We start from the raw sequence: 23645 nt of genomic DNA on the forward strand, positions 1-23645 counted from the left end.
ATAATGAGAATACGTAATCCACACAAATTACCATATTTAACCACTTCTGAACTTACCGATGCAAAACATGCTATCGTTAAAACCATTCAACACCAAGAATTTACCAATGAGATCACCAAATTAAAAACCAANGACGAGGTTGGTCCTTTCAGAAATCGGGAATACGGATGTGACAGTGTGTAAAGTATTGTGCATACCGGCACAAACGCAATATACACCGCACCTTCGGGACTGGAGTCTACTAGCTTGGTGCTGGCAACCGGCTTGGGTGAGTTTCGTCCTTGTGGCTTTCACAATAAGGTTCAATTAGATAGCGCCAATACTCTACGCGCCCGAACTACCACTACCCGCCGACGCAGTACTCAACTATAACAGAACACTTCATAGGATTAACGCAATCTACACCGCGCCTTCAGGACTGGAGTCTACGAGCTTGGTGCTGGCTACCGGCTTGGGTGAGTGTCGTCCTTGTGACTTTAAGATTTAGGTTTCAATTTGACTCGCCCGAAAAGCCCCTGCCCGCTGATGCAATACTCAACTATAACAAGACGCTTCATAGGATCAACGCAATATACACTGCTCCTTCGGGATTAGAGTCAACGAGCTTGGTGCTGGCCACTGGCTTGGGTGAGTGTCGTCCTTGTGGCTTTCAGATTTAGGTTCCAATTAGATTGCCCTACGCGCCAGAACTGCCACTACCCTCCGACGCAGTACTCAACTATAACAGAACCCTGCATAGGATCAACGCAATCTACACCGCTTCTTCGGGACTGGAGTCCACTAGCTTGGTGCTGGCCACTGGCTTGGATAAGTCTGCCTGTAGAAGGATTATTCCTTTGCCTTTTAAGATGAACTACAATAATTGCTCAATGCATAGGGTCAACGCCATTACTGCAACCTCAGCGCTGGAGACTACTAGCCCAGTGGTACAACGAGGCGTGCAAAATGCGTCTTTTGCTTTATGTTCTATTTGGATAAGAGGTGTGGTCGTGGTGCTAAAGTATAGTTTCAAGTTTACAAATGAGTTAAAGATCAACCGGTCACTGTTTAGAATAACTTTATATCAAAAGATCACAAAGTTAACGCATCATCTCTCTTCCCAGACTTATTCTACACGCGGGTGGCGCCAAACAAAACGTTCGACTTACTCAAAGACGACTTCGACTATTACCTGATCACCGTAGTGCTGGGAGCCCTCATACTTGCCACGTATAGCACCAAATACTTTGCGGCGCGTAAGATGCTCAAGATGGCTTGGAAGTGATCGCGAGGCGACGGCGGCGCGACTGTGGCGATCCACTCCGGTATTGGTTCGGTGTTAAGCGCTTAATCTAACATCGAGAGGAAAGTGAACTTGGAAATATTTAACTTGATTTATGTTTGTCTTGTGCTGTCTTTAATTTGGTAGATGACAACACCGGTCTATTGGCAAATTAGCAGTCAGCCCAAATAATGTTACCGACTGTAATATTTAGTACCAAAAACAGTATTAGCTTAAGCGCTAAACAAAAAGTAATATCCAACACCGTCGTCTTCACAGTCCAAATCATCAATAAAATATAAATATATACTTTATATAAATATAGCCTCGTGATTCGTGTATAGTGAGTGTTCACGTAAGTAAATAAATAAAAAGTAAACAGTTATTGGTTAACTAATCTCTGTAAAGCTCGATTCACACATATCAGTGAAGCTACAGTTCCGTCACAGTACCGGCACGCATCCCATACATCTGACAAGTGTCAGTGTCAGTGACGATAGAAACTGCATGAAAGAATATTTCGCACTGTGACGGAACTGTGGCTTCACTGATATGTGTGAATCGAGCTTAATAGTTCACAAATTACACGTCAGTAATATTTATTAGAGATCAATAAGAGATCAAATTAATTTGAGAACTACTTGTATTCAGTTTATTGCGACGTGATCTATTTATTTAGCATGAATTTTAAAATGTTTTAAAAACGTTAAGTTTGTGAAACTGGAAAATGTTAATAAAACGTTCTGAAGTTATTTTATATCAAAAACATATCGCAAAGGAATGAAGGAAGCTAATGAAAATTAATAGAACTATTATTTATTCACTGTAAAATATGTAAATAGATTACGTTGCAAAACCTCTCAGTTTATGTATAATTAGCTAGTGCAATGTAGTCATATTGTATTATTTATTTACAAGTGATAAGTAACACTTGTTATCAAAAATCATTCCAGGATTAATACTTACCTAAAATTTATTGAATAGCAAATACCTGGATTAGATTTTAATAAAAAAATGCAAACATTGATATACAGGGTGACAGGTAAAGCGATACATTCCTTGAAAGGGGTTAAAGTAGAGCTTATTTGCAGTCATTTAAGTCATATGACACCATGTCCGAAACTTGTTCATTTCCAAGTTATTCAAGATTTAAGTATTTTTTTAAAAATCTCCAGTTTTTATGTTAAAATGTACCCTTGTAATGAAGAATACGGAATAATGTTAACTTTTTTGTTGTATTCGTATAGCTAAATAATTAGATTGACATTTTAAATTAAAATTTGCAAGAAAGAATCGTCATTACTCAAGTAAAAGCTAAAAAACCATGTATTATTTTGCAAAAAAAATATGTTTTAGGTAATTAAACGAAGAATTTCCAAGAAAAAATGTATGGAATGTTGTTTACAAATTACAGAATTTAGTTCCTTGATTCATTAGCTATTTAAAAAGGTACAGGTGTTTAACAAACACTACATAATTATTTTTTTTATTTGAATTTAAGTCTAGTAAGATACTTTCATAAAAAAATAAATAAATAAAATAGTCACACTAACAACTGTTCTTGGGTCTCAATAAATGAAAAACTTAGTATTTTAATAATAATTGTATCACCTAATTTTATCTAGGTACATTATTTTAAGTCCTGCTCAAACTGTGAGCCCCGTCTTCTAATACAATATTTTTTTTGCAAAATAATACATGGTTTTTTTGCTCTTACTTGAGTAATGACGATTCTTTCTTGCAAATTTTAATTTAAAATGTCAATCTTATTATTTAGCTATACGAATACAACAAAAAAGTTAACATTATTCCGTATTCTTCATTACAAGGGTACATTTTAACATAAAAACTGGAGATTTTTAAAAAAATACTTAAATCTTGAATAACTTGGAAATGAACAAGTTTCGGACATGGTGTCATATGACTTAAATGACTGCAAATAAGCTCTACTTTAACCCCTTTCAAGGAATGTATCGCTTTACCTGTCACCCTGTATAATATTCCTCTTGAATTTAATATTAAGATACGTTGCGTAATACGTCAGTAATATTTGAACTGCATTTTTTACACGATGGTTTCTGGCAATCATCGGTATTTTAATAAAATAAGTAATTAAGAAACGGAATGTTCTAAAGTTGTTAATCCAAATGTTAGAATTTCCTTTCTCATAAAAACCTCAAAATATGCAATTATATTACTCTGCGTAAGATTACAAATTACTGTCCATTCTCTGGGATTTTTTTCTGAGCTTTGGGGAGATTTAAAAGGGATGATATTCGTATAAAGACTCGATAAGTCTAAGACACTTGTACGATTCTGTTAGGTAGATTTTGTACTTGGAAGTGTGGTCAAAATAGATTGTCAAGTATGTATCTATTACTCGAGTTAGCAAATTGTAAAAAAAAACTAAGTATTGCATTTGTCAACTACACTTAAACATTTACTCTGTTATCTTAGAATAATATTATATCAATTGCACTTTATTTACATTTCTTTAGAACATAATCCTTATAAATGAATTTTTAACTTGTAAGATATTGGGGATCATAATGATATAAGTGTATGGTTTTTGTTCGTAATTGTATTGCTCACGAAGGTATGTTGTTTAGCAGTTAAGGTTTAAAGTATTGCGATCTTTTTTGTTTAACATGTTGTTTAATTTATCATTAACTTGTTTATAGCTACATCTCAAATATTATGAAATTATGACTCGTTTTGTTGTTTACATGAGCGTACATTATTTTGTGGAACGTTTTTAATCAGTGTCAGTCTTACTCGTACTCGCATATTGTATCCCTGAACTATGAATGTATTATTTATAAAACAATAACGTAATAGCTTCTACTGCGCTCTTGTTAAAATACAACGAGTAAAATGTTTTAAAGGGCCTATACACTAGTATCTGACACAACAGACTGTTATCTGTCATCGTGAATTGCCTATCTCATGGGGCGACGCGATTCAAATGCCATCAAGGTGACGATGCTACTATTTGTTAAAGATATAGATTCATCAACAATACGGCTAGAACGTCACCTTAGGTCGGATTTCCACTAGAATGTCTGCAATACGGTATGTTCCATGTCTTATTTCCTTTCAAATAAATATACTACAATTAGAAGACAAAATGTGCCTATGTATGTAGCCTAGCGGTCTAGTCGAAACCCGACTTATTAGCTAAACGATTTTAATGTTACCAATGCACTCGTATATGTATAGAACAATAGAATTTATATAAAATAGGCTATAAATGCGAGTTCGTTCATTTGTTTGGGTTTGGGCGCGGTTCACACCCTCGCATCTTTTATAGTTACAATATGAATCATAGTTTGGTGGTAGTGTTAAGCAATTTTACGAAATAAATGTGTCTATTCATATCTCGCATCGTCTACAGACAGAAAATGCTTCGTACCAAAACGTCGCCTCGACGTTCAATCTAAAAACTATTTAGACTGACTCCGCAAAGATGCGAGAGCGGTAGCGTTCGATGTTATCACTGTAATATAAATGGGTATTCGTTTCCGACGATTGTGTTTATAAAAAATAAAATGAATTACTGCCATTAAAATGTTTTATTAGTCCATTCATTATTAATCTATCAAAATTGTAAAAAATATGCTTAAGATTAGGAGGTAATGTCAAAGATGGCTTCGATGTTGTGTTGAATGTCTTTGTCGTTGGCCACATAGGGCGTGCCGCGCGCGGACGCCAGGCGGCGTGCGGGTGCTTGTAGGAGCTCGTCGTTGGCGCACAGCGCGCGAAGGTGCCACCACGCCGCGCCGTACGAGTAGTCCAGGATCGCTTTGAAGAAGTTCACCGCTAACGTCTGGAATAACATTTATGTGGGCGTCAGACGAATTTGTGTTGACATCGCGTTGAATGTCAGGAAAAAATGAATACAGATCGTAGTCTTTTAGCCATATTAGGGATGTTTCCTGGGTAAAAAAGCAAGAGTTTTAATTAGTCCGTCAGTTAGCTTATCAAAAACTACTCGACACGTATTTTTCATTTTTTAAAACAAATGAAAATGCAAAGAGATAAAGCGTGACAAAGTTCTAAAGTAAAGGCCCGTGACGTTAGTGAGTGCGTAAAAGTGCAGCACTTCGTGACGTCGCGCGGAACTTCAACGCCCTATAACTTTGTAATTATTTGTTAGATTGACAATTCAAAATAACGTCCAATATTTTTTTAGGAAACTAGCCTTTTCTAATAGTTTTTTCGCTTTGGGGTTATTTTTTATATTTAGTTCCTTACGCTTAATTTATTTAGGGGCCAAGTCTAACGATACTGTACGTAGTAGGATTGTTATAGTACTATCTATTGGCTTGTAGAGTTCTAGGCTGAATGTATGTTAGAAAGGTATGACATCGTTGCGAGCGAGGGCAGCGAGCGCGGCGATCTGCCGTAGGTAGACGGCGCTGGAGCGTCCTTCAAGAGACAACAAGAAACTTACTGACCTGTAAAGTCTTGGGCTGCTTGTTGGATAAATACGCGTCAACGGCAGTCATGGCGTCATCGAGCGACGCGTCTTGCAAGCACAGTGCACGGAGTGCGATGGCAGCAAGGCGAGGTAGGCCGCACCGGAGGGGTAATCTAGCCCACGTAGGTAGTTCAAGATACTACAACAGACTCGCACTGACCTGTAGTCTTGGGCTGCTTGTTGGATAAATACGCGTGTACAGCAGTCATGGCGTCATCGAGCGGCGCGTCTTGCAGACACAGATGTACGGCGAGCGAGGGTCGCCTCGTTACCCTCTGGAGAGTCACGTAGTTCAAGATACTACAACAGACCCGCACTGACCTGTAGAGTCTTGGGCTGCTTGTTGGACAGGTACGCGTCGACAGCAGTCATGGCGTCATCGAGCGGCGCGTCCTGTAACCGCAGGTGCACGGCGAGCGAGGGCAGCGAGGCGAGCGCGGCGATCTGCAGCAGGTAGGCGGCGCTGGAGCGGTAGTAGGAGCCGGCGTCCTTCAGGTGGCTGTCCGCCGCCGCCTTGCGGAGCCACTGGTACAGGCGGGGCAGCACCTCCCTGCGAATATGAAATATAAAATGAATTTAATCCGAACCAGTTAACGCTTTTTCTTGATGTTAATTCGTAGAGCCCGAAGTTTGAGATAGACTCATTGGCATCGATATATTTTAGATTTTTTGGGTCTAAATAATTTCAGACCCTAATCACTTGAGGTATAATGAACTTTGCTTTGGAAAGGTTTGGTTTGGAAAGGTCTTTGATTGATACACTACAGGCTGTTTTGTTGTGGCGTAAGAAGCTTATTATGATTGTTCACTTATTGAAATCAATGTAAATGAGCATTGTAACATACTTGACGCATCTGCTGAGGATGAAGTCTTTGGAGAGCTCGGCCATCGCCACCAGCAGTGACAATGCCCGCCGAAGGACTACGGGCTCCTCTGTTTCAAACCTAAAAATTCAAAAGAAAACATGATTTATATTATCAGTTTCGATAGTAGGAAATATTTTCAGTGCACCAGTCACTGGAGAATTGCCCATGCAGGCTGCTGCTTGCTAACCAGCCAATTTGGGGAGGATCTATGATGTTCAGCATGTGACAGTCTTGTTGGTTGAAATGATGATGATAGTCATGTATTAGTACAAGCAACTTTCATCTAGTGCTAATACAGTGAAGAATACACCGTGCACTACACTTTGCTCATGACAGTCGCCATGCTGAGAGTGGTAGCGCTAAAGCAATTGTTTTAACGCGCTCGCCCAACGGTCACCCAGCGTACCTGGCGACTAGCGGCGCCCAGGCGAGGTGCACGAGCGGCAGCAGCTGGTCGTCGCGGTCGCGCAGCAGCCGCAGGCCGGACTCCAGCACCTGCAGCGCCAGGATGGCGTCGTCGCGCGGACACGACGCCGAGAAGTGTGCGCAGCGCTTCAGGATCGCGATGAGAACGGTTATGTGCTGCGGTAATGGCGGTTTCTCTTCTGTTGTGAGAAAAAAGTTACACGTTATTTAATCCATTCACTGTGTTTCATGAACGACAACAATAAGATAATGGGTGTCTATTTGTGGTGCATGGAACTGTCAAAGCGTCAACTGAAAGTCGGTGATGCCTCACCTAACATTTTAATATTGCGCTCATGGACCTATAAAAAAAGTCGGACGGAGTCTCATCAACAAAATACTGTGACATTAGGATACACCAGCTTGCCTGTACGTACAGGCCGGCACGCACACATTCACACCCTGTTACACCACTTCGAGAGCAAACTTCACACAGTTGACACATTTAAGCAGCGAAAAAACAACACGAATACGACATGTCTTGTGTGATGAAATTGTGTAAAAACCGTTCTGTTCGAACAAACAAAAATTAAGGAATCACATTTCACAGGTAAAATAATAATCCAATCACTTATTTCCCGACATTAAAATATTGAAATTAATTGAAATCAAACGTCATTCACTCGAAAAAATAATACGTCAAAGACCAGTGTTCTCAGTTATTTACGTGGGAAAATTACCCGAAATATGGGAAATTAATAATGATTTTAGGACTTTTTAGTTATGTATTACGCATACTATGGAAATAAAATAATTTATCATAATTATTGTGTTTTAATGGGATATATTTTCATAGGCAAATTTGATCCTTCCCAAAAATGTGGAACTGCGAAATTCAAATTTTCTTACATTGATTGCAAGTCAGTGTCAGGTTGTATGTTAAAAAATATCTATCAGAGATAATAATAATATATTGATGATGCATAAGATTATGATTATAATGTACACAAGATTCGTAATTTGTAACTGCGTGAATTATTTTTGATCAACATTATGTACATACCCTGACACACTGACTTGCAAACAATGTAAGAAAATTTGAACATTGAAAATTTCGCGCCTACCTCAACGCATACACCTTTCATCCTTTTAAAATGGCACGGAATAATTCTGTCTACATTTCCAAGTAACATCTGCCGATCTATGTTTTTCTTAAAATAAATGGGTAAAATGTTTTGGCTAACATGGCATCCCTAAATTCACTCACACAATAGACAAACGCCAAAATTTTGCGTCACAGTTTTGTTGTAGCGCGAGTTCCGTCCGCCTTTTTTTATAGGTCCATGATTGCGCTTTATTGATTACAGAATGACAGACAAGAATGTAACCGTAAAATGTGACAACCTAACTGATCGTTATCCAATACACGTCTTTTTGTTGATCTTTACACAGAAAGTCTTTATTTTTGTTCGGACTTCCTATTAATCATTCATTATAAACACCGTCGCCCTCTTAAGTGACCACAGTCATGTCAACACCACAAGACTAACAAACTCAAGTCTTACCTGTAACCTTGTCATCATAGTCTAAAATATCTTCTTCTTTCTTCTGTTGATCTTCTTTAAACATCTCCTCCACACTCTTTCCAGTCTCTTTCTCAAACTCTTCATTACTCAATAACTTTTCAGCCTCTTCAGTGTTTTTGATATATTCTCGTAAATCGACGAATAAATCTATTTGTGCACTTGTGTCATCGTCTGTTGTAGTTTTCTGTGGCTCTTCCAAGGGAAACCACTTGTAAAGGCAATCCACAAACGCATAGAACACTTGCAAATATGCGTAAAGATTTCTTTCGTAATATCTATCACAACTTTGGACTAGTACCTGAAAAGTAAATGGTGCATGATTTTTAAATCTGAATCTTAGGTCCCTTTATTTAAAATTTAAATAATTCTTCATCCCATGATTTAAACATTAAATTTAAAAAAGTATACTTACATCATTTACAATGCCGTAAAGGCAGTCTTGTATGCTAGAGTCACTGTACTCCATCACTACTGAGAGTATTTGTAGCGCTGACTCAGTGTTCCATGACTGAAATAACAACGTATAATGTAAAACAGACATCAAAAAATCAAAACATCATAAATGCAAAAGTTACTCCTTTTTTTACAAAACTGGGTACAATCAAATATCACTCAAAAAGTAACTAATGTAAAATCAATTCACCATGATTTTACCCTACTCGACGTAAGCACAGCATGCAACTTAAAGGATCTAAGAGATGGACATAATAAGCCACCTTATTGTGTCACAAAAATAAATGTTGCAAGGGGTGAAATAGGTGATGAGTTTGCTTAGAGAAATATCTCTTCGAGTCGAGATCGAGTCTATGTGCTTAGGTAAGTATTATGTGTTTGAGTGTTTACGTATGTAGGCTAGAGTATGTAACAGACTGTAAAAGCTATCCATGACGTACCTTCTTGAGCCTGACTGTGACCTGGTGCGTGAAATAGTCCGCGTTGGCGGCCACGAGCGCGGCGACACTGTCATGGCCGCCCGCCTCCGCTACCGCCTCGAGCGCGGCCAGGCCCGACACGTGGAGAGCTTCGTGCTTGCTGCCTGCAGAATACGGCGTTATTTGACAATACGGTTTTTGAGAAGGAAGAACCCGTCATTAACGCTTCCTTAATACTTGGGTTTTAACAGTTTAGGGACCCCTACACTATCGTCTTTCGATTGTCGTTGTCATGCCAGCGTCCACACAACGTCTTTTTCAGACAAGTAACTGTGGGCTCAGCGTTTGCATCGGGGCCGCATCAATGCTGCGTAGGCGCTGGCGAAAAACGCTGGTATGGAGTAAGGCGGCTATCATATAAAAAATCACGCGCGCGGACGCGTTGTCAGTGTGAAGTGTCGCGCGTGTTTTCTATACAAACTGAGGTACTTGCATACAATGATTAAATCTGTCGCCCCACGCTCCGCGGCGGAGCGCGGTGCAGTGTGGTAACCGCATTAGTCTTAGTTGAATTTAACCTTTGTTTCACCTGGAAAATAAAATAAGGTTGGGTTGCACCATCTTACTTTAACAGTAACTATAACAATAACCGGCACATTTTGTATGGAGCTTGACAGATTTTTGACGTTTGTCAAAGTTAAATTGAGATGGGGAAACTCAGCCTAAGTGTTCTCTCTCTCTCTCCTGCACTCACCCACTCGCTCCAGCAGCATGGGCAGCGTCCGCAGCAGGTAGGGCTGGAAGCGGCGTCGCAGGCGGCGCGCGACGAGCCCGACGCCGGCGGCGGCGAGGCAGGCGAGCGCGGTGTTGTGCTGTGCGCGCGCGAGGGACGCGCACTTGTCGGGCTCGCGGCGCGCGGCGGGCCGCGGCGCGTCGTAGCTGATGCCGGTGTAGCGCGTCTCTACCGCGCCCTCGAATAGGCCTGAGACAATAGACGTGTTGACACCACCAATCAATGAGGGTTTTCGCGATTGAAAAATCCGCCAGATGGCAATACGTAGACGCGAGGTCCAAATGCTGCATGATTGGTTATTTTTGACATGACATTGACAGATATGTCAAAATCCACCAATCATGGACCTCCCGTCTACGTTTGCCATCTGGCGGATTAGACATATCTGTCAATGTCATGTCAAAAATAACTAATCATGCAGCATTTGGACCTGGCGTCTACGTATTGCCATCTGGCGGATTTTTCAATCGCGAAAACCCTCATTGACGTACCTTTTAAAACTGTCGAAATGAAACTATCCCATAGATTTTGTATGGCACTAAAAACAAGTGACGTCACTATTTTGTCAACTCAAATAAAGTACTTTTTTCAATTACAATGCGACCAAAAATCTACAATTACAGGTAATTTAAAACGTAATTTACAGGTAATTTAAAATTAATTAAGTTTTTAAGACCAGAATGAAGAGCCTTTTTAGAAAAGTTGTGATTTCGAATTATTGTGGAATGGTGTCAATTTGTCTATTTATAGACTTTTTACACATTTAAGACCAGACCAACCTATATGCACTGCTAATGGATAAGTCAAGTTTTACTTTATTCCTAAACTTTGCACTAAGAAAAATGAATCCCCCTCGATTAGCCAAATACGCAAAAATATGAAAAACCTAAACTGCTCACGCCGTCACTGCATGCTGGTGGAAAATACAAAGTGTAGAGGCTATTGGAGAAAAAAGGTGTTGGTAATGCTGTAATCCCCGTTGCTCAGGGGAAGTGGAAGAAGATTTGTGGGACATCTGGACACACCAAATATTGTGGATTGCGGGGGGCGCCATTACCCAAAATATCATCGTCTAAATCCCTCCTCTTCCCCTGACGTACGACTCAGTGTTTATATCTCTCCACTCAGTTAAAATTGTGCAATTTAAGTGTGGAAGTCACTAAGTCATATACAGGGTGTTAGGTAAATGGGTATATGAGCCGACACTAGCCCATGTTAACATAGGCATATAAATGGTATGGTGAAGTCAGAAAATTGATATCTTCATTTTAATTTTTTTTATTTTCATACAAATCGGATTTTATAAAATTTATTTTGTATGAAAATAAAGGTCACTTTGAACCTTGAAGACTCACTTAGCTCCTATGAAAACGCTTACTAACCTGGCACACTGTCCTTCACCCACGCTCGCGGGTTATACACAGACACGTCCAAGGTCTCCGCTGACGTCACGGGCGCCTCACCACTCCCTACTTCGAGCGGGAGATACCACACATCTTCTTCTATGTACGTGTCTAATATCCGTCGTAAAAAACTTTCTGTTGAGTTTGGACCTGCGAAAAAGACAGTTTACCATAAATTAGAAACTTAAGGGCATAGACAACTTCCACGGTAACACATCTCGGAGAATTATACAATCGCAACTGATAAGATCGAGCGCCGATTTTTTCAGATGGTGCAGTAATAAAATATGGCTGATACAAGGGCCAAAATTGCGGTGGGAAAAAAATTGCAGTTCGGGTGAAACTATTCCCTAATGTTTTGTAGATTTAAATTATTAACGCTAAAACCAGTGCAGAAAATAATACTTTTCATAATTTTACATGTCTCGTAAGACACAGCAATAAATTCGTCGTCAATGGAAAGTCCCAGAACGCACCTGCAGCCATATGGTTCATGACGTAAGCAATCTCGCATCCTCGCTGCTCTCTGAAAATTTCCAGCAGTCGGTCAAGGATCAGCTCAGCTCACTCGGCGCCGCCCAGGAGGCCGCAGGTCTCTTGCAGTCGCCGCTCGCACTAGAGTCCAGGTGTTAGATCATTCATCGTCAATGGAAGGTTCTTAACTCACCCGCAGCCATGTGGTTCATGACGTAAGCAATCTCGCATCCTCGCTGCTCTCTAAACATCTCCAGCAGTCGGTCGAGGATCAGCTCGGCGCCGCCCAGGAAGCCGCAAATCTCTTGCAGTCCAGAGTCCAGGTGTTGGATCATTCATCGTCAATGGAAGGTTCTAAACTCACCCGCAGCCATGTGGTTCATGACGTAAGCAATCTCGCATCCTCGCTGCTCTCTAAACATCTCCAGCAGTCGGTCGAGGATCAGCTCGGCGCCGCCCAGGAAGCCGCAAATCTCTTGCAGTCCAGAGTCCAGGTGTTGGATCATTCATCGTCAATGGAAGGTTCTAAACTCACCCGCAGCCATGTGGTTCATGACGTAAGCAATCTCGCATGCTCGCTGCTCTCGGAACATCTCCAACAGTCGGTCGAGGATCAGCTCAGCACACTCGGCACCACCCAGGAGGCCGCAGATCTCTTGCAGTCGCCGCTCGCACTAGAGTCCAGGTGTTGGATAATTGAGGCCGTCAGCGCAAAAGTGACCTAAGCTTAACATATTAGTATGGAGCCTAAACTTGGTTAGGCCACTTTTATACTGCTTCGTAGGCAAAAACAATGCGCGCAAAAAGAATGTTTAACTAAGGGTGAAACTAGGGATAGGCCGCTTTAGCATCAAAATTTATTAGGTTTTGAATAAATTGCAATAGATAAGTACGAATATGAAAAATGTGGGTTAGGCCACTTTTGCGCTGACGGCCTCAATTCATCGTCAATGGAAGGTTCTAAACTCACCCGCAGCCATGTGGTTCATGACGTAAGCAATCTCGCATCCTCGCTGCTCTCTAAACATTTCCAGCAGTCGGTCGAGGATCAACACACAGGAGGCCGCAGATCTCTTGCAGTCGCCGCTCGCACTAGAGTCCAGGTGTTGGATCATCATCGTCAATGGAAAGTTCTAAACTCACCCGCAGCCATGTGGTTCATGACGTAAGCAATCTCGCATCCTCTCTGCTCTCTGAACATTTCCAGCAGTCGGTCGAGGATCAGCTCAGCACACTCGGCACCACCCAGGAGGCCGCAGATCTCTTGCAGTCGCTTCTCGCACTCCGGAGAGTCCAGGTGTTGCAGCTTACACCACGACGTGGTGTTGGGTGACGACGACATCCCTGGTGCAAGATAGACTAATTCAGGTATTAGTTAACGGGAAATGGTTATATGGCGTGATTGTGGATTTAGTATGGGGTGAAAGCAATGTTTTAACCCTTTAACTGGTATAGAGAAAACCTTATGTTTTCTCAATAAGATTCAAAATATGGTGGCAACAATTCTGCCACAACCAGGTAAAGGTTTAAAAGGGGTTGCATGAAGGGTTTAAGACTTTATTTACAGAAAAGAAAGCTTTTTATGATCGTGATGTTATTCCTGGAGTCGCAGCGGTGGGAACGAGAGGTGGGAATAATCCAGTTTTGATGATGTGGTGATGATGAAGACGTTATAAAAATGGTATGCAATGAATTGATTTATAAAGCGGTGGGTTTAGTGAGTGCTTAAGTTTAAAGCTCGCATGTGGCATTATGGCTCAGTATGTTAACAATACAAATATAATACAAGCTCCCATAACAGTACAAAGTGCTTCCACTTTTCTCCTAAAAAAAGGCGAACATCAGGCCTCCCTAACCAGTCTGGCTAGCGTGCTTCAGGCGTCGATAAGTGTAAAGTACGGCCAACTAGCAGCGATACAAAAGATCGATACGACTGTCGAGTTGACAATACATTCTGCCTCTTCCCATCTTGTGTATTTGTCGTGATATCTCGTTCTCCCGCCAAAGTCAGACGGGTTCACTCATGACATTGGGTTTGTTTACATTTGGTATCGCTTCTATCGTTGGCCGTACTTTAGCCTAAATATTTCATTTACTTCTGGTACTAGAGAGGGTCGTGCTCTTGCACCTGGATGCTATAAGCTAGTAGTATAGTACCTCGTGTTGTGAGCGCGATGGCACGCGCGCGCTATGTTGTGGTGTAGTGAAATCTGGTAACTATCGAGAGTTGTGCTTCTGTACCTGGATGCTATGAGCTAAAGTTCGGTCGCCGAGCAGATAGAATTTCGTCCAATGATCCCAAGCTACCCATCCTTATCACTCGCACGTAATTATATTGCTGTTGCGACTGTGCGGCGGGCGGCCGCAGTGAGTGTGCGAGCGTGATAGCAATATAATTTCACGCGAAATTCTATCTGCTCGGCGACCGGACTTAAGTCTCTAGTATTTCATGTCGTTCTCGGCCCCTGGATGTTAGTGTAGTGTGTCATCGCGGCGCGGCGTGGCCAGCGTCACGTAGCACAGGCGCGCCATTTTGTGGTGACACTGGCGTCTGGTGCTGCTGATTTGAAGATGATAGTTGATAGTACTAAATCACCAGCTATAATCGCATCCCCTCCCCGTGACATGGCATATCAGGGGCCTGCCTCCTCCTGAAAAAGAACCCTAGATACCCCAACAAATGTAGTGTATCACCGCGGCGCGGCGTGGCGTGCGTGTGTAGCGCAGCGGCGGCCCGCAGCGCATGGCCCAGGCGCGCCATGTTGATCCTAGATGCGCCATGTTGACCCTAGATGCGCCATGTTGACCCCAGTTGCGCCATGTTGACCCCAGTTGCGCCATGTTGACCCCAGATGCGCCATGTTGACCCTAGACACGCCAATAGTGTAGTGTCTCACCGCGGCGCGGCGTGGCGTGCGTCTGCAGCGCGGCGGCGGCCAGCAGCGCGTGGCACAGACGCGCCATGTTGTGGTGCACGCTGAGCACGCCGCTGAGACGCTGCGGGCGGCCCGAGTCTACTAAGATCTGGATGTAGCCGTGCAGCAGGTTTAATGCGTAGAGCTTGCGGCCCGTGTCTGCAATGAAAGGCACTGGTTACCAGCATAGTCAACTGTTAAGTTTTTGGGGAGTAAGTAGGGCGTTCAGCCACGAGTGTTGCAGGAGCTTGCTAGCAGCGCACTCACACGTTTATTAGTCGTTACGTTTCTGGGCGCGCGGGGTCGCAGTCACGCATAAATAACATCAACTAAACAGTCGATCATCATAAAAGGCCATTGAGGCCCTGCCAGATAGGACCACTAGAGAGAGCCCCTATCACTCGTTAGTGACTAATGCCCGTTTTCACAATCAATCCCAAATTTTTAAGTGACCCCTATGTCAACAAAATTCATGTTATGTGTTACCATAGGGGTCACTTAAAGACACTGAATGGCATTGCACACACCAAAAATTATGGTAGCCCTCATCAATGAGGACTAAGTATAGCCAAGCAAATGAATTAAGGATAATAAGACTATTCTCCGACTAGGTGGACTGATGATCTGGTGAAGGTCGCGGGAAGTACCTAGATGCGGGCAGCGCAATACCAGTTGTAGTGGAAATCCTTGGGGGACCACGTCATTTGGCTGAAACGAACAAATGAACAAGACTTTATTATGATGACTCACCAATATTATTCAGTATCCGTGGCAGTCCATTGAGCATCACAAAGAGATTCTCAGCCAGATTATCCATAGTTCTATGGTGTTTGTCCGGCCCAGCGGCCGCGAAATGCGCACGCACCGCCGCGGCGCAGTATGTGGAGACGGCGGGGTACTCGTCCTTTGATAGGGAGATGAGGATGTCCAGCACTATGGGCATGGACGGCTGCATTGTCCTGGAATAATGATTGAACAGTCTAAGACCGTCTTCGGTTGAGTTTTTGGCGGTCAAGCTGTAGATCCTGCCTAGGGATGTTATGGATATGTTTTGGTTATCTGTGCTTTATAATGCAATTTGCAATAGTCGTCCAACACGGTTCATTCATGGCCGCACACTTTACATCGAATAAAAAGTAATAAAAAAAATACTAGATGGTATTATAAAGGTAAATCAGGTTGTTATGCCTTTACATAGTATAATGCTATACAAAAAACTATTTTTATTTAAATTTAATTAAACTGCCTACATTCGAAACTATCCGAAACTTTTGAATCGGTTACGGTTTCGGATATTTTTTATATCGGATATCCGAAAGTTTCGGTTACGGATATCCATAACATCCCTGATCCTGCCTACACAGGAGTTGCAGCGTTGAGAATAGTCCCGAATCCATCAGAGGCAGATGGAGGATTTGACTCGATCAGTGCTGCCGTTGTTAGCTTGTGAGGAACCACTCACATCTCTGCTCTCATCACACCAGTGATATCCGCTTATGTAGAGTGATGACGTGATGTATGAATAACGACATACACTTCGAGTATAGAGGCTGAATCGCGTTTGTATTGCTGCAAAAAGATCTAATGTTGTGGAAGCAACGAGCATTGACAGACTCGATGTACTCCTGCCAACGGCTAGGGCTGCCACTGGTGATCATGGTCAGTCCCGCGACCGCTGCCAGTCCCTAGCCCACTCACACGGTGCACTCGTTGAGCACGCGCGCGCAGTAGACGGCCCGCTCGCGGCGCACGCGGTAGTGCTCGTGCGAGCGCAGCGCCAGCAGACACTTGGTCATGGTCAGTCCCGCGCCCGCTGCCAGTCCCTAGCCCACTCACACGGTGCACTCGTTGAGCACGCGCGCGCAGTAGACGGCCAGCTCGCGGCGCACGCGGTAGTGCTCGTGCGAGCGCAGCGCCAGCAGACACTTGGTGATCATAGTGAGCTTCTCGCCCGCCATGGCGTACCACTTACTGGACCGCTTCGGTTTCTCGTCTTTCAGCTTCTCTGCAATGTACACAATAAGTTTTTGTTAGTATACAGCAGGACAAATATTGGCAAACATGTATTGATTTTTTGCTCATGTTTCTCTGACACTGATTTCTTATTCTTACAAGACCATTACTTATACGGACCATTGAATATATTGTACTTTCAAATTTTATTATCATGCATCTCAAATTCTGAAATGGGCAGTTGACGCAATTCAAGATTTTTTATTGCTTGGAAATGAATATAAACCACTGTTCAAGGTTGTCTCCTATCTACATTTGAATAACAAATTGAATAGGGGATCACAGCATTTTGAATAACAATAAGAACATCACAAACCGCATTTCGACGGCTGTTAAAAAGGATATTAATCGATAGGTGGCGTCAACTACACAATCCAAAACTACAAATCTCTAACTAATACAACATCAAAACGTAAATATTCTAAAATTATCATTTACCCTTACAGCTTACTTCAGTGTTATCTTGCGCTTGCTGTTCAGTGAATATCTTGAAGAAATCGTCGCTGCTACCGTCTGGTTTCTTCGGCAGCAGTCTGTCCTGCATAGTGAGGCACAGGATGCGGTGAATGGCCTCTACAGCCGCCTGCAATGTCGCGCGGTTAGTTGCTGCTAGTCTATTTACGGAGGCTAATATACTCAATGGTGCATCCGGCTCGAAGGACTATGTGAAAACAACAGAGCTCAGTCGAGGGAAGCTAGGTTGCTTTACTCTGCTTAAAATCAACTTCGCAAACAACGTTATGTTGTTCCCAATATAGTCAATTTCATACAAGATTTAGCTACATGTTTAAGGGGTCCTTCTTAGATATGCTATAGAAAAAAAATAGTCGGTTCAGTCAGGCAATACATAGACGCAATTTCCTTGTCCGACCATAGTTTTCAACCACCACCAGCGCCTCCAGTCGGCTCATGAAAGCGCGCCTTCTTGGCGGTCCTGGCGATGACACTGTCCACCCTACTCACCACAACCACGGCATGCCCAGGGTTGTTGGGACACAGGGCAACGTCTTGCAATGCCACCAGGACACCGGCAGGATGCTGAACAGCATATCCACCACTAGTGCCTCCAGAGTCGGCCCAGAAGGCGTTCCTTGTCGGCGGTTCTTTCGATGACTCGCTGCCTTCTCTACTCACCACAACCACGGCATGCCCAGGGTTGTTGGGGCACAAGGCGACGTCCTGCAACGCCGCCAGGACGCCGGGCAGGATGCTGGACAGCATGTCTACCACCAGAGCCTCCAGAGTCGGCTCGGGGATGCGCGCCTTGTCGGTGGTCAGCTGAGGATGGATCGCCGTGTGCGCCATCAGGCTGTTCAAAGCTGATAGTCTGTAGGAAACAAACTTATTTGGAGTCTCGCAGGGGTTCCCAAAGTGGGGGGCGCGCCCTCCAGGGGAGGCACTAGGTTCTTTAATGGGGGGCGCGGGCTATCTGTGTAGTTAAGTATTAAAAAACCTGCGACCCCTGAGAGGATACATTCCAGACTGCTCGATACAACCAATAAATAAAATCTGGACTGGAGGATGGGGTTCGAAAGGGGGCGGTTTGGGAACCCCTGCTCTACAGCAATAGGCTGAGATTTGTGTCGCAAGAGTACTGAAGGACCTGCTAGCTTGACTGGAAGTTGTTGTTTAAAACTATGCTAGTTTTGTGATCTATTTTGTTACCGATTTTTTGAAATTAGGCATTTCAATGAGCTCTTTACTAATCTCAGTATATTAATCTTACAGTGGTTTAATAAACATTGTAGGAACTAGAATACAAGTGTTATTTCATATCAGTCATGTTTTTGATAATATCCCTGTAGCTGGAAGCCTGTTAGGTACCTATCTCTCACCATGTTCACCAAAGAAACCAAAGTGCATGATATGAAGTTGAAGGTACTTCATAATAAAGCTACCGTCAATATTAATAGCAATTATCGCAACACATATTATTAGCAAAGCCCAACCAATCACCAATATCGGATTATTGAATCAAATACCTCAAGGCTCGATGTTTCTCCAGCTTAGCAACGTGTACTGACACAAACACCGCCTGTGCCAGTAACGGCACTTGAGTTCTGAGCATTTTCTCCCTAAACCTCTTGTCGAGGTTCACTTGTAGGACCGTGAGACACTTCATCACACTGTGCTTCAGCTCTTCAGGCACTTCAGCAACTAAAACATTACTATATTAGAATTCTGTTCTACTAGTTAATGTACTAGCGAACAAAAAATGAAAAAGAAAATAAATGGGAGTATAATAACTAATTACAGCTTTAATACTTCTATGAATAGATAGCAAACCTTCATATTTTGACTCTGCCAGACTGTACAGTATACAATTAATATGAATTAATTGAATTTATAACTACAAATGCATAAGTATAGTGACAACCTTTAACACTGCAGTACACGCGCCCCTTTTTTTACACGAATACACGCGCGGCCTACTCTGGTAAGCCAATTTAAAATCACTGTAAATCAGTTTGTAAGCAATTTATGAATGTAATTATTATGTAAATGATAAAAGTGTTTATTATAGTTATTTTATAATCAAAGTTTCTTTCATAACTATTTGGGATCAAACATTATAAACAGATTTAAAAGTTGTAAATTTTTTGGACCAAAAATTGCACTCTGAGACCAATGTTAACAAAATAAAATTGACTGAAAAAATATGATTAGTTTTTTATCTGTCATAGTATTCATGACTTTCTACTGCCTGGTACACGGTGTAAATCCATTTGTTGCAAGTCTTTCATAATTTTTTTGTCGAGTGATTTCGGGCTTTTGAGTAAACTCGCAGTTTTGACGACTAATTTTAGAAAAGTGCGCAGACTCTAGCGACCCAAGCTTTACTGGCTTACTGACAAATTTAGTAAACGAGGCTTTCCTGGAATGCCGGCTCTCTGGCGCAAGTTTTCAAAAAGTTATAGCGTAAAATCTTACCCTGGTCTACTATAGTAGTCCGCGCGTGTACTCTAGTGTTAAGTGTAAACCTGCTTATACTAGTTTTTTCCCCGTCTTCAAAATAACCTTACAACACAACAGCAGTACTCAAATGTGACAGGAATTGTGGTTTAAAATATCTCACTCAGTACAATCAAAGTTGTCTAATTTGTATAATTTCATGTTCTTCTTAGGAGAATCTGGACTGTGCTATAAAAATAAAATAAAAAGGGTGGTAGGATGAACAAAAAATAAAAAAGTAAAAATTACGCATGCCAGGTTTAGAGTTGTCGAAGACCATGGACAGCAGAGTGGTCTCAATCTTATAGCACATGTCATAGCTGTTCACGACTACCTTCTCCAATACCACTCGCATACCGTCTACCAATCGCCATTGGATCTCAAACTTCTTTCTGCAAAGATCAAAAACAATAAATAGCAAATTATGAGATAGTTTCGTTAGGTTCTACAGGATCAGCAGGGTATATTTTTTACGGTTAACTTCAAAGCTTAAGTTCCAGGAAAAAGCACAAAGTTGGTAGGGATTAGGAGAGTTATCAAACATAAGGTAGATTGGGAGCAAGTTAGTAAATTCATTTTTTGCTAATAAAATCGAATTAATCAAGACAAAATACATTATTGTCTTTTAGAGGTAGCTTCAACAAGACTATTCATCATGCAGGAGGCACAGACCATAAGTAGGAACAAAGAAGTTATTCTTGAAAACTGTACTTTGATAGGTAATTGGGATTTGACAAAATCATGGTTACTTACTCTATTTCAGTAGACTTCAGATGAGTGATAAAAGGGAACAGCAGGTATTGCTGCAGCTCTTGCATCACATCCCTCTTCAGCTCTGATACGCGAGCTACAAAGTTGGATATGCTCTCAGCAGACGGGCACACCATAACAATATCACACACAGGCTTTATCTTGGAAAAGGACTCCTTTATATCCGCGTTCATCTTGGAGACTTCACTATCCGTGCTATAAAACAAACAGTTTTTGCGTTTATAGTCAAGAAGTTTTCACAAAGAGTACGTTAGGCAGCATTTCAACATTTTTCAATTACATTGGAGGTGAGGGCATTTTTGAAAATTTTATATTTCGCAAACCCTCGGTCATGAATTCTGCAAAAGTGCAAACAAAGGTTTTTTTTAATTCACTATCACTTTTGTCAATCAAATGATTTACGGCTTTGGCTGTGGTTTCTTCTTATTTTTTAGCCCTGTTGCATTTGAGCCTAGCCTAGGTCTAATGCAGTCTAATGTCAGTGTCACATTGGTCAATCGGAATCTCCACCAAAGAAAGCCCAAGGCAAACTCTGAGTACTAATAAAATAACTTGGTTAATTTTGTAACAGTCTTATTATTATAAACTATAATATTAGTCTATGTTATGTTTATTAATTTATAAATTAATTAAAATAATTTTAATAAATAAAAATAATTTCATGATTCGGACTAAAAGACGTGTTCTCTAGATAATTTTAAAAAAGGAATTTGTCATTGTTGTCAAAGTCAGATGTTCGTATTTTGGGGTTGATGACGGCGTTCCCCGAGCCGAATCAAACTCCGGTTAGATTTAACAATGTCTGTTTAATCGCAACGACAGTGCGAAGTGACTGCACTCCAAACAACGATAATACACGGGCGATGTTGTTACAACTTGTGTTACACAAAATACACTGCACCAGTGAGCATAAATTTACAATCCAAGTTCTTAAACAAGTTACGACCAAGTGAGTTGGTTGGAAGCCGCAGGAAGTGACGAAAAGGCGCCAAGCTTATCTGTCAAAGTCCAACTGACAGATTAGAGTTGTGATGCGTTCGGGAATACGAAATTTCCGAACGCCACACCATAAATTCTGTCAAATTTCTCAGAAAATAATGAAAGAAATAATTTAATTAAACTTAAAATTATGTGCTCATAATTTACTAAGTTATTTTAAATACTACAAAATGTTCTCGTTAATGAGACAGCGGGTCTTAAATAAGTGCCTCAAGATTTTGAGGTTAAGTATCGTAGACTTCAGCAACTTGCCTGATATAAAGAATTTGAACCTAGTCAGGACCGTGGAGAAGACTATTGATAACAACACGACCATCTTTATAGAGAGCCCTATACATGTGAAGGTGCAGCCTATCGATGTGAACGATATGAAGGCCCACAACAGGTTGACTATGACATTGTACAGTCAAGGCAAAGATACAAGTGATTTTCAAGTCAAACAGTCTTCTAAACGCCTAGAGCTACTGAACAAGAATGCATGCTCGGACCGGAACGACGTCTGCCTCATACAAGTGCCGTATCATCTGAAAGTTCAAGTCACCACCACTGACAGTGCTTCAGTTCACCTATCAAAGTTAGAAGGGGAGGAATTTGTAGTAAAGACACAAAAAGGAGCTGTTAAAGTTACAGATGTGAAAGCGCAGAATGTCAAGGTGGAAAGTGTGGAAGGTGAGCTTCAGACAGAAGGGAGAATACAAGCTGCCAATATTGACCTCAAAACTGGGCTCAATTCTGGTATAAACTGCAACAACATAATGGCTACGAATTTTAACGTGACCACACATGCTGGTCCAATAGCTGTGAAGTCCTGCTACAGTGATAAGTCACATTTCACCACACTCATGGGTAATATTAGACTGGATCACCTACATAGATCTGTAATGATAGATGTTATTCAACAAGGCAATCTACACATCACTGGCTTCTCAGGCAACCTGCAGGCTTCATTGAAGAGTGGGGAGGTGTACATGCATGCATCCCAGCTAATAGACAAGAGCAGCATCTTTATCCATGAGAAGGGCAAAGTTGAGTTACTAATACATGACATACTAAAGAATTTGCCAGCAACCAATCTGATAGCTGATAAAATAAAAGTTGATGACAAGATCCTGAAGCTTGGCAGGTTCATGGATGATGCACATCCAAAGAGGTTTAGGTTTGAGGGAGAACCACAAAATGAGTTGCACATAGTCTGTAAGAATGGCTCTATTGAATTGAAGGAGACAAACCTACCATTTATGGTGTAATTTTTATAATTACTATCTATTTACTATCACAGTATAGTAGATTGTGTTTATGCCTAGCACTGTGTGTATATGGAGGAACTACTATGAGTCAGCTGATGTTATTTTGTTTAACATGAAGTGGATATTAATTTATTTTGTTAAAACTTAAGCATTTTACTCTGTTTTGTTCATTTTAGTTTTATCAAAGAGTAACAGTTGGATATGCAAACCTACAGTAATGTTATGTGGACATTGAAAAGCATTTTAGTATCATTAAACATTTAGTTAGTATATCTGCATTTATGCTAAACATCCCAACTAATATTATAAATGCGAAAGTAACTCTGTCTGTCTGTCTGTCTGTCTGCCTGTTACGCTTTCCCGCTTAAACCTTGCAACCGATTTTGATGAAATTTGGCATAGAGATAGTTTGAGTCCCGGGAAAGAACATAGGATAGTTTTTATCCCGGTTTTTGAAACAGGGACGCGCGCGATAAAGTTTTTCTGTGACAGACAAAATTCCACGCGGGCGAAGCCGCGGGCGGAAAGCTAGTTGTATATAATATTATTTATAGTTCTAGATAATTTGTTTTGAAGCTGTAATCTAATCATCTTGTTGTGTCTTCCAT

General features: G+C 41.6%; 2 protein-coding genes and 1 long non-coding RNA gene across 5 annotated transcripts; 2 read left to right on the forward strand and 1 right to left on the reverse strand.

Moving 5' to 3' along the window:
• The first annotated feature begins 308 nt into the window (after positions 1-308).
• On the forward strand, positions 309-2260 carry LOC114363769 (uncharacterized). The gene is made up of 2 exons (XR_003656800.1): positions 309-455; positions 1104-2260. It is a non-coding gene; the product is annotated as an uncharacterized LOC114363769 (long non-coding RNA).
• Positions 2261-4814: 2554 nt separating this feature from the next.
• On the reverse strand, positions 4815-21207 carry Tti1 (Telo2 interacting protein 1). 3 transcript variants are annotated; one of them, XM_028319582.1, is made up of 20 exons: positions 21072-21206; positions 20774-20986; positions 20270-20412; positions 19051-19225; positions 18203-18395; positions 17507-17651; positions 16892-17060; positions 15806-16014; positions 15038-15214; positions 13315-13499; positions 13111-13141; positions 11646-11816; positions 10225-10452; positions 9492-9634; positions 9011-9106; positions 8578-8896; positions 7014-7212; positions 6587-6685; positions 6063-6291; positions 4815-5087 (listed from the first exon to the last, which is right to left on the reverse strand). In XM_028319582.1, the coding sequence occupies exons 1-20, from the start codon at positions 21122-21124 to the stop codon at positions 4887-4889; spliced, it is 3378 nt and encodes a 1125-aa protein (XP_028175383.1). In that variant the 5' UTR covers positions 21125-21206; the 3' UTR covers positions 4815-4886. The 3 variants fall into 3 exon arrangements, with proteins under 3 accessions (XP_028175383.1, XP_028175385.1, XP_028175384.1); XM_028319584.1 differs by lacking the exon at positions 13111-13141 and having other exon boundaries at positions 13284-13499; positions 21072-21207; XM_028319583.1 differs by lacking the exon at positions 13111-13141 and having other exon boundaries at positions 13284-13484; positions 21072-21205.
• A 658-nt stretch (positions 21208-21865) lies between these two features.
• Positions 21866-23404, forward strand: LOC114363767 (uncharacterized). The gene has a single exon (XM_028319587.1). It carries the CDS (start codon positions 21961-21963, stop codon positions 23035-23037), a length of 1077 nt encoding a protein of 358 aa, XP_028175388.1. The 5' UTR covers positions 21866-21960; the 3' UTR covers positions 23038-23404.
• Positions 23405-23645: the final 241 nt, after the last annotated feature.

The sequence above is a fragment of the Ostrinia furnacalis genome, unplaced genomic scaffold (genome assembly GCF_004193835.3).
Source record: "Ostrinia furnacalis isolate ACB-3 unplaced genomic scaffold, ASM419383v2 OfSCF7285, whole genome shotgun sequence".
NCBI classification, from domain to species: Eukaryota; Metazoa; Arthropoda; class Insecta; order Lepidoptera; family Crambidae; genus Ostrinia; species Ostrinia furnacalis.

Excerpts from the sequence above, each read along its gene's own strand:
- Tti1 (XM_028319584.1), bottom strand. The coding sequence starts at position 21,124 with ATGACCGAGGGTTTGCGAAATATAAAATTTTCAAAAATGCCCTCACCT. Across the intron at positions 16,015-16,891 it reads GTGCTCAACGAGTGCACCGT|GACAATGCAGCCGTCCATGC; the intron begins GTGAGTGGGCTA and ends TCATTATTCCAG. Across the intron at positions 15,215-15,805 it reads ACGGATACTGAATAATATTG|ACACGGGCCGCAAGCTCTAC; the intron begins GTGAGTCATCAT and ends CTTTCATTGCAG.
- LOC114363767 (XM_028319587.1), top strand. The coding sequence starts at position 21,961 with ATGTTCTCGTTAATGAGACAGCGGGTCTTAAATAAGTGCCTCAAGATT.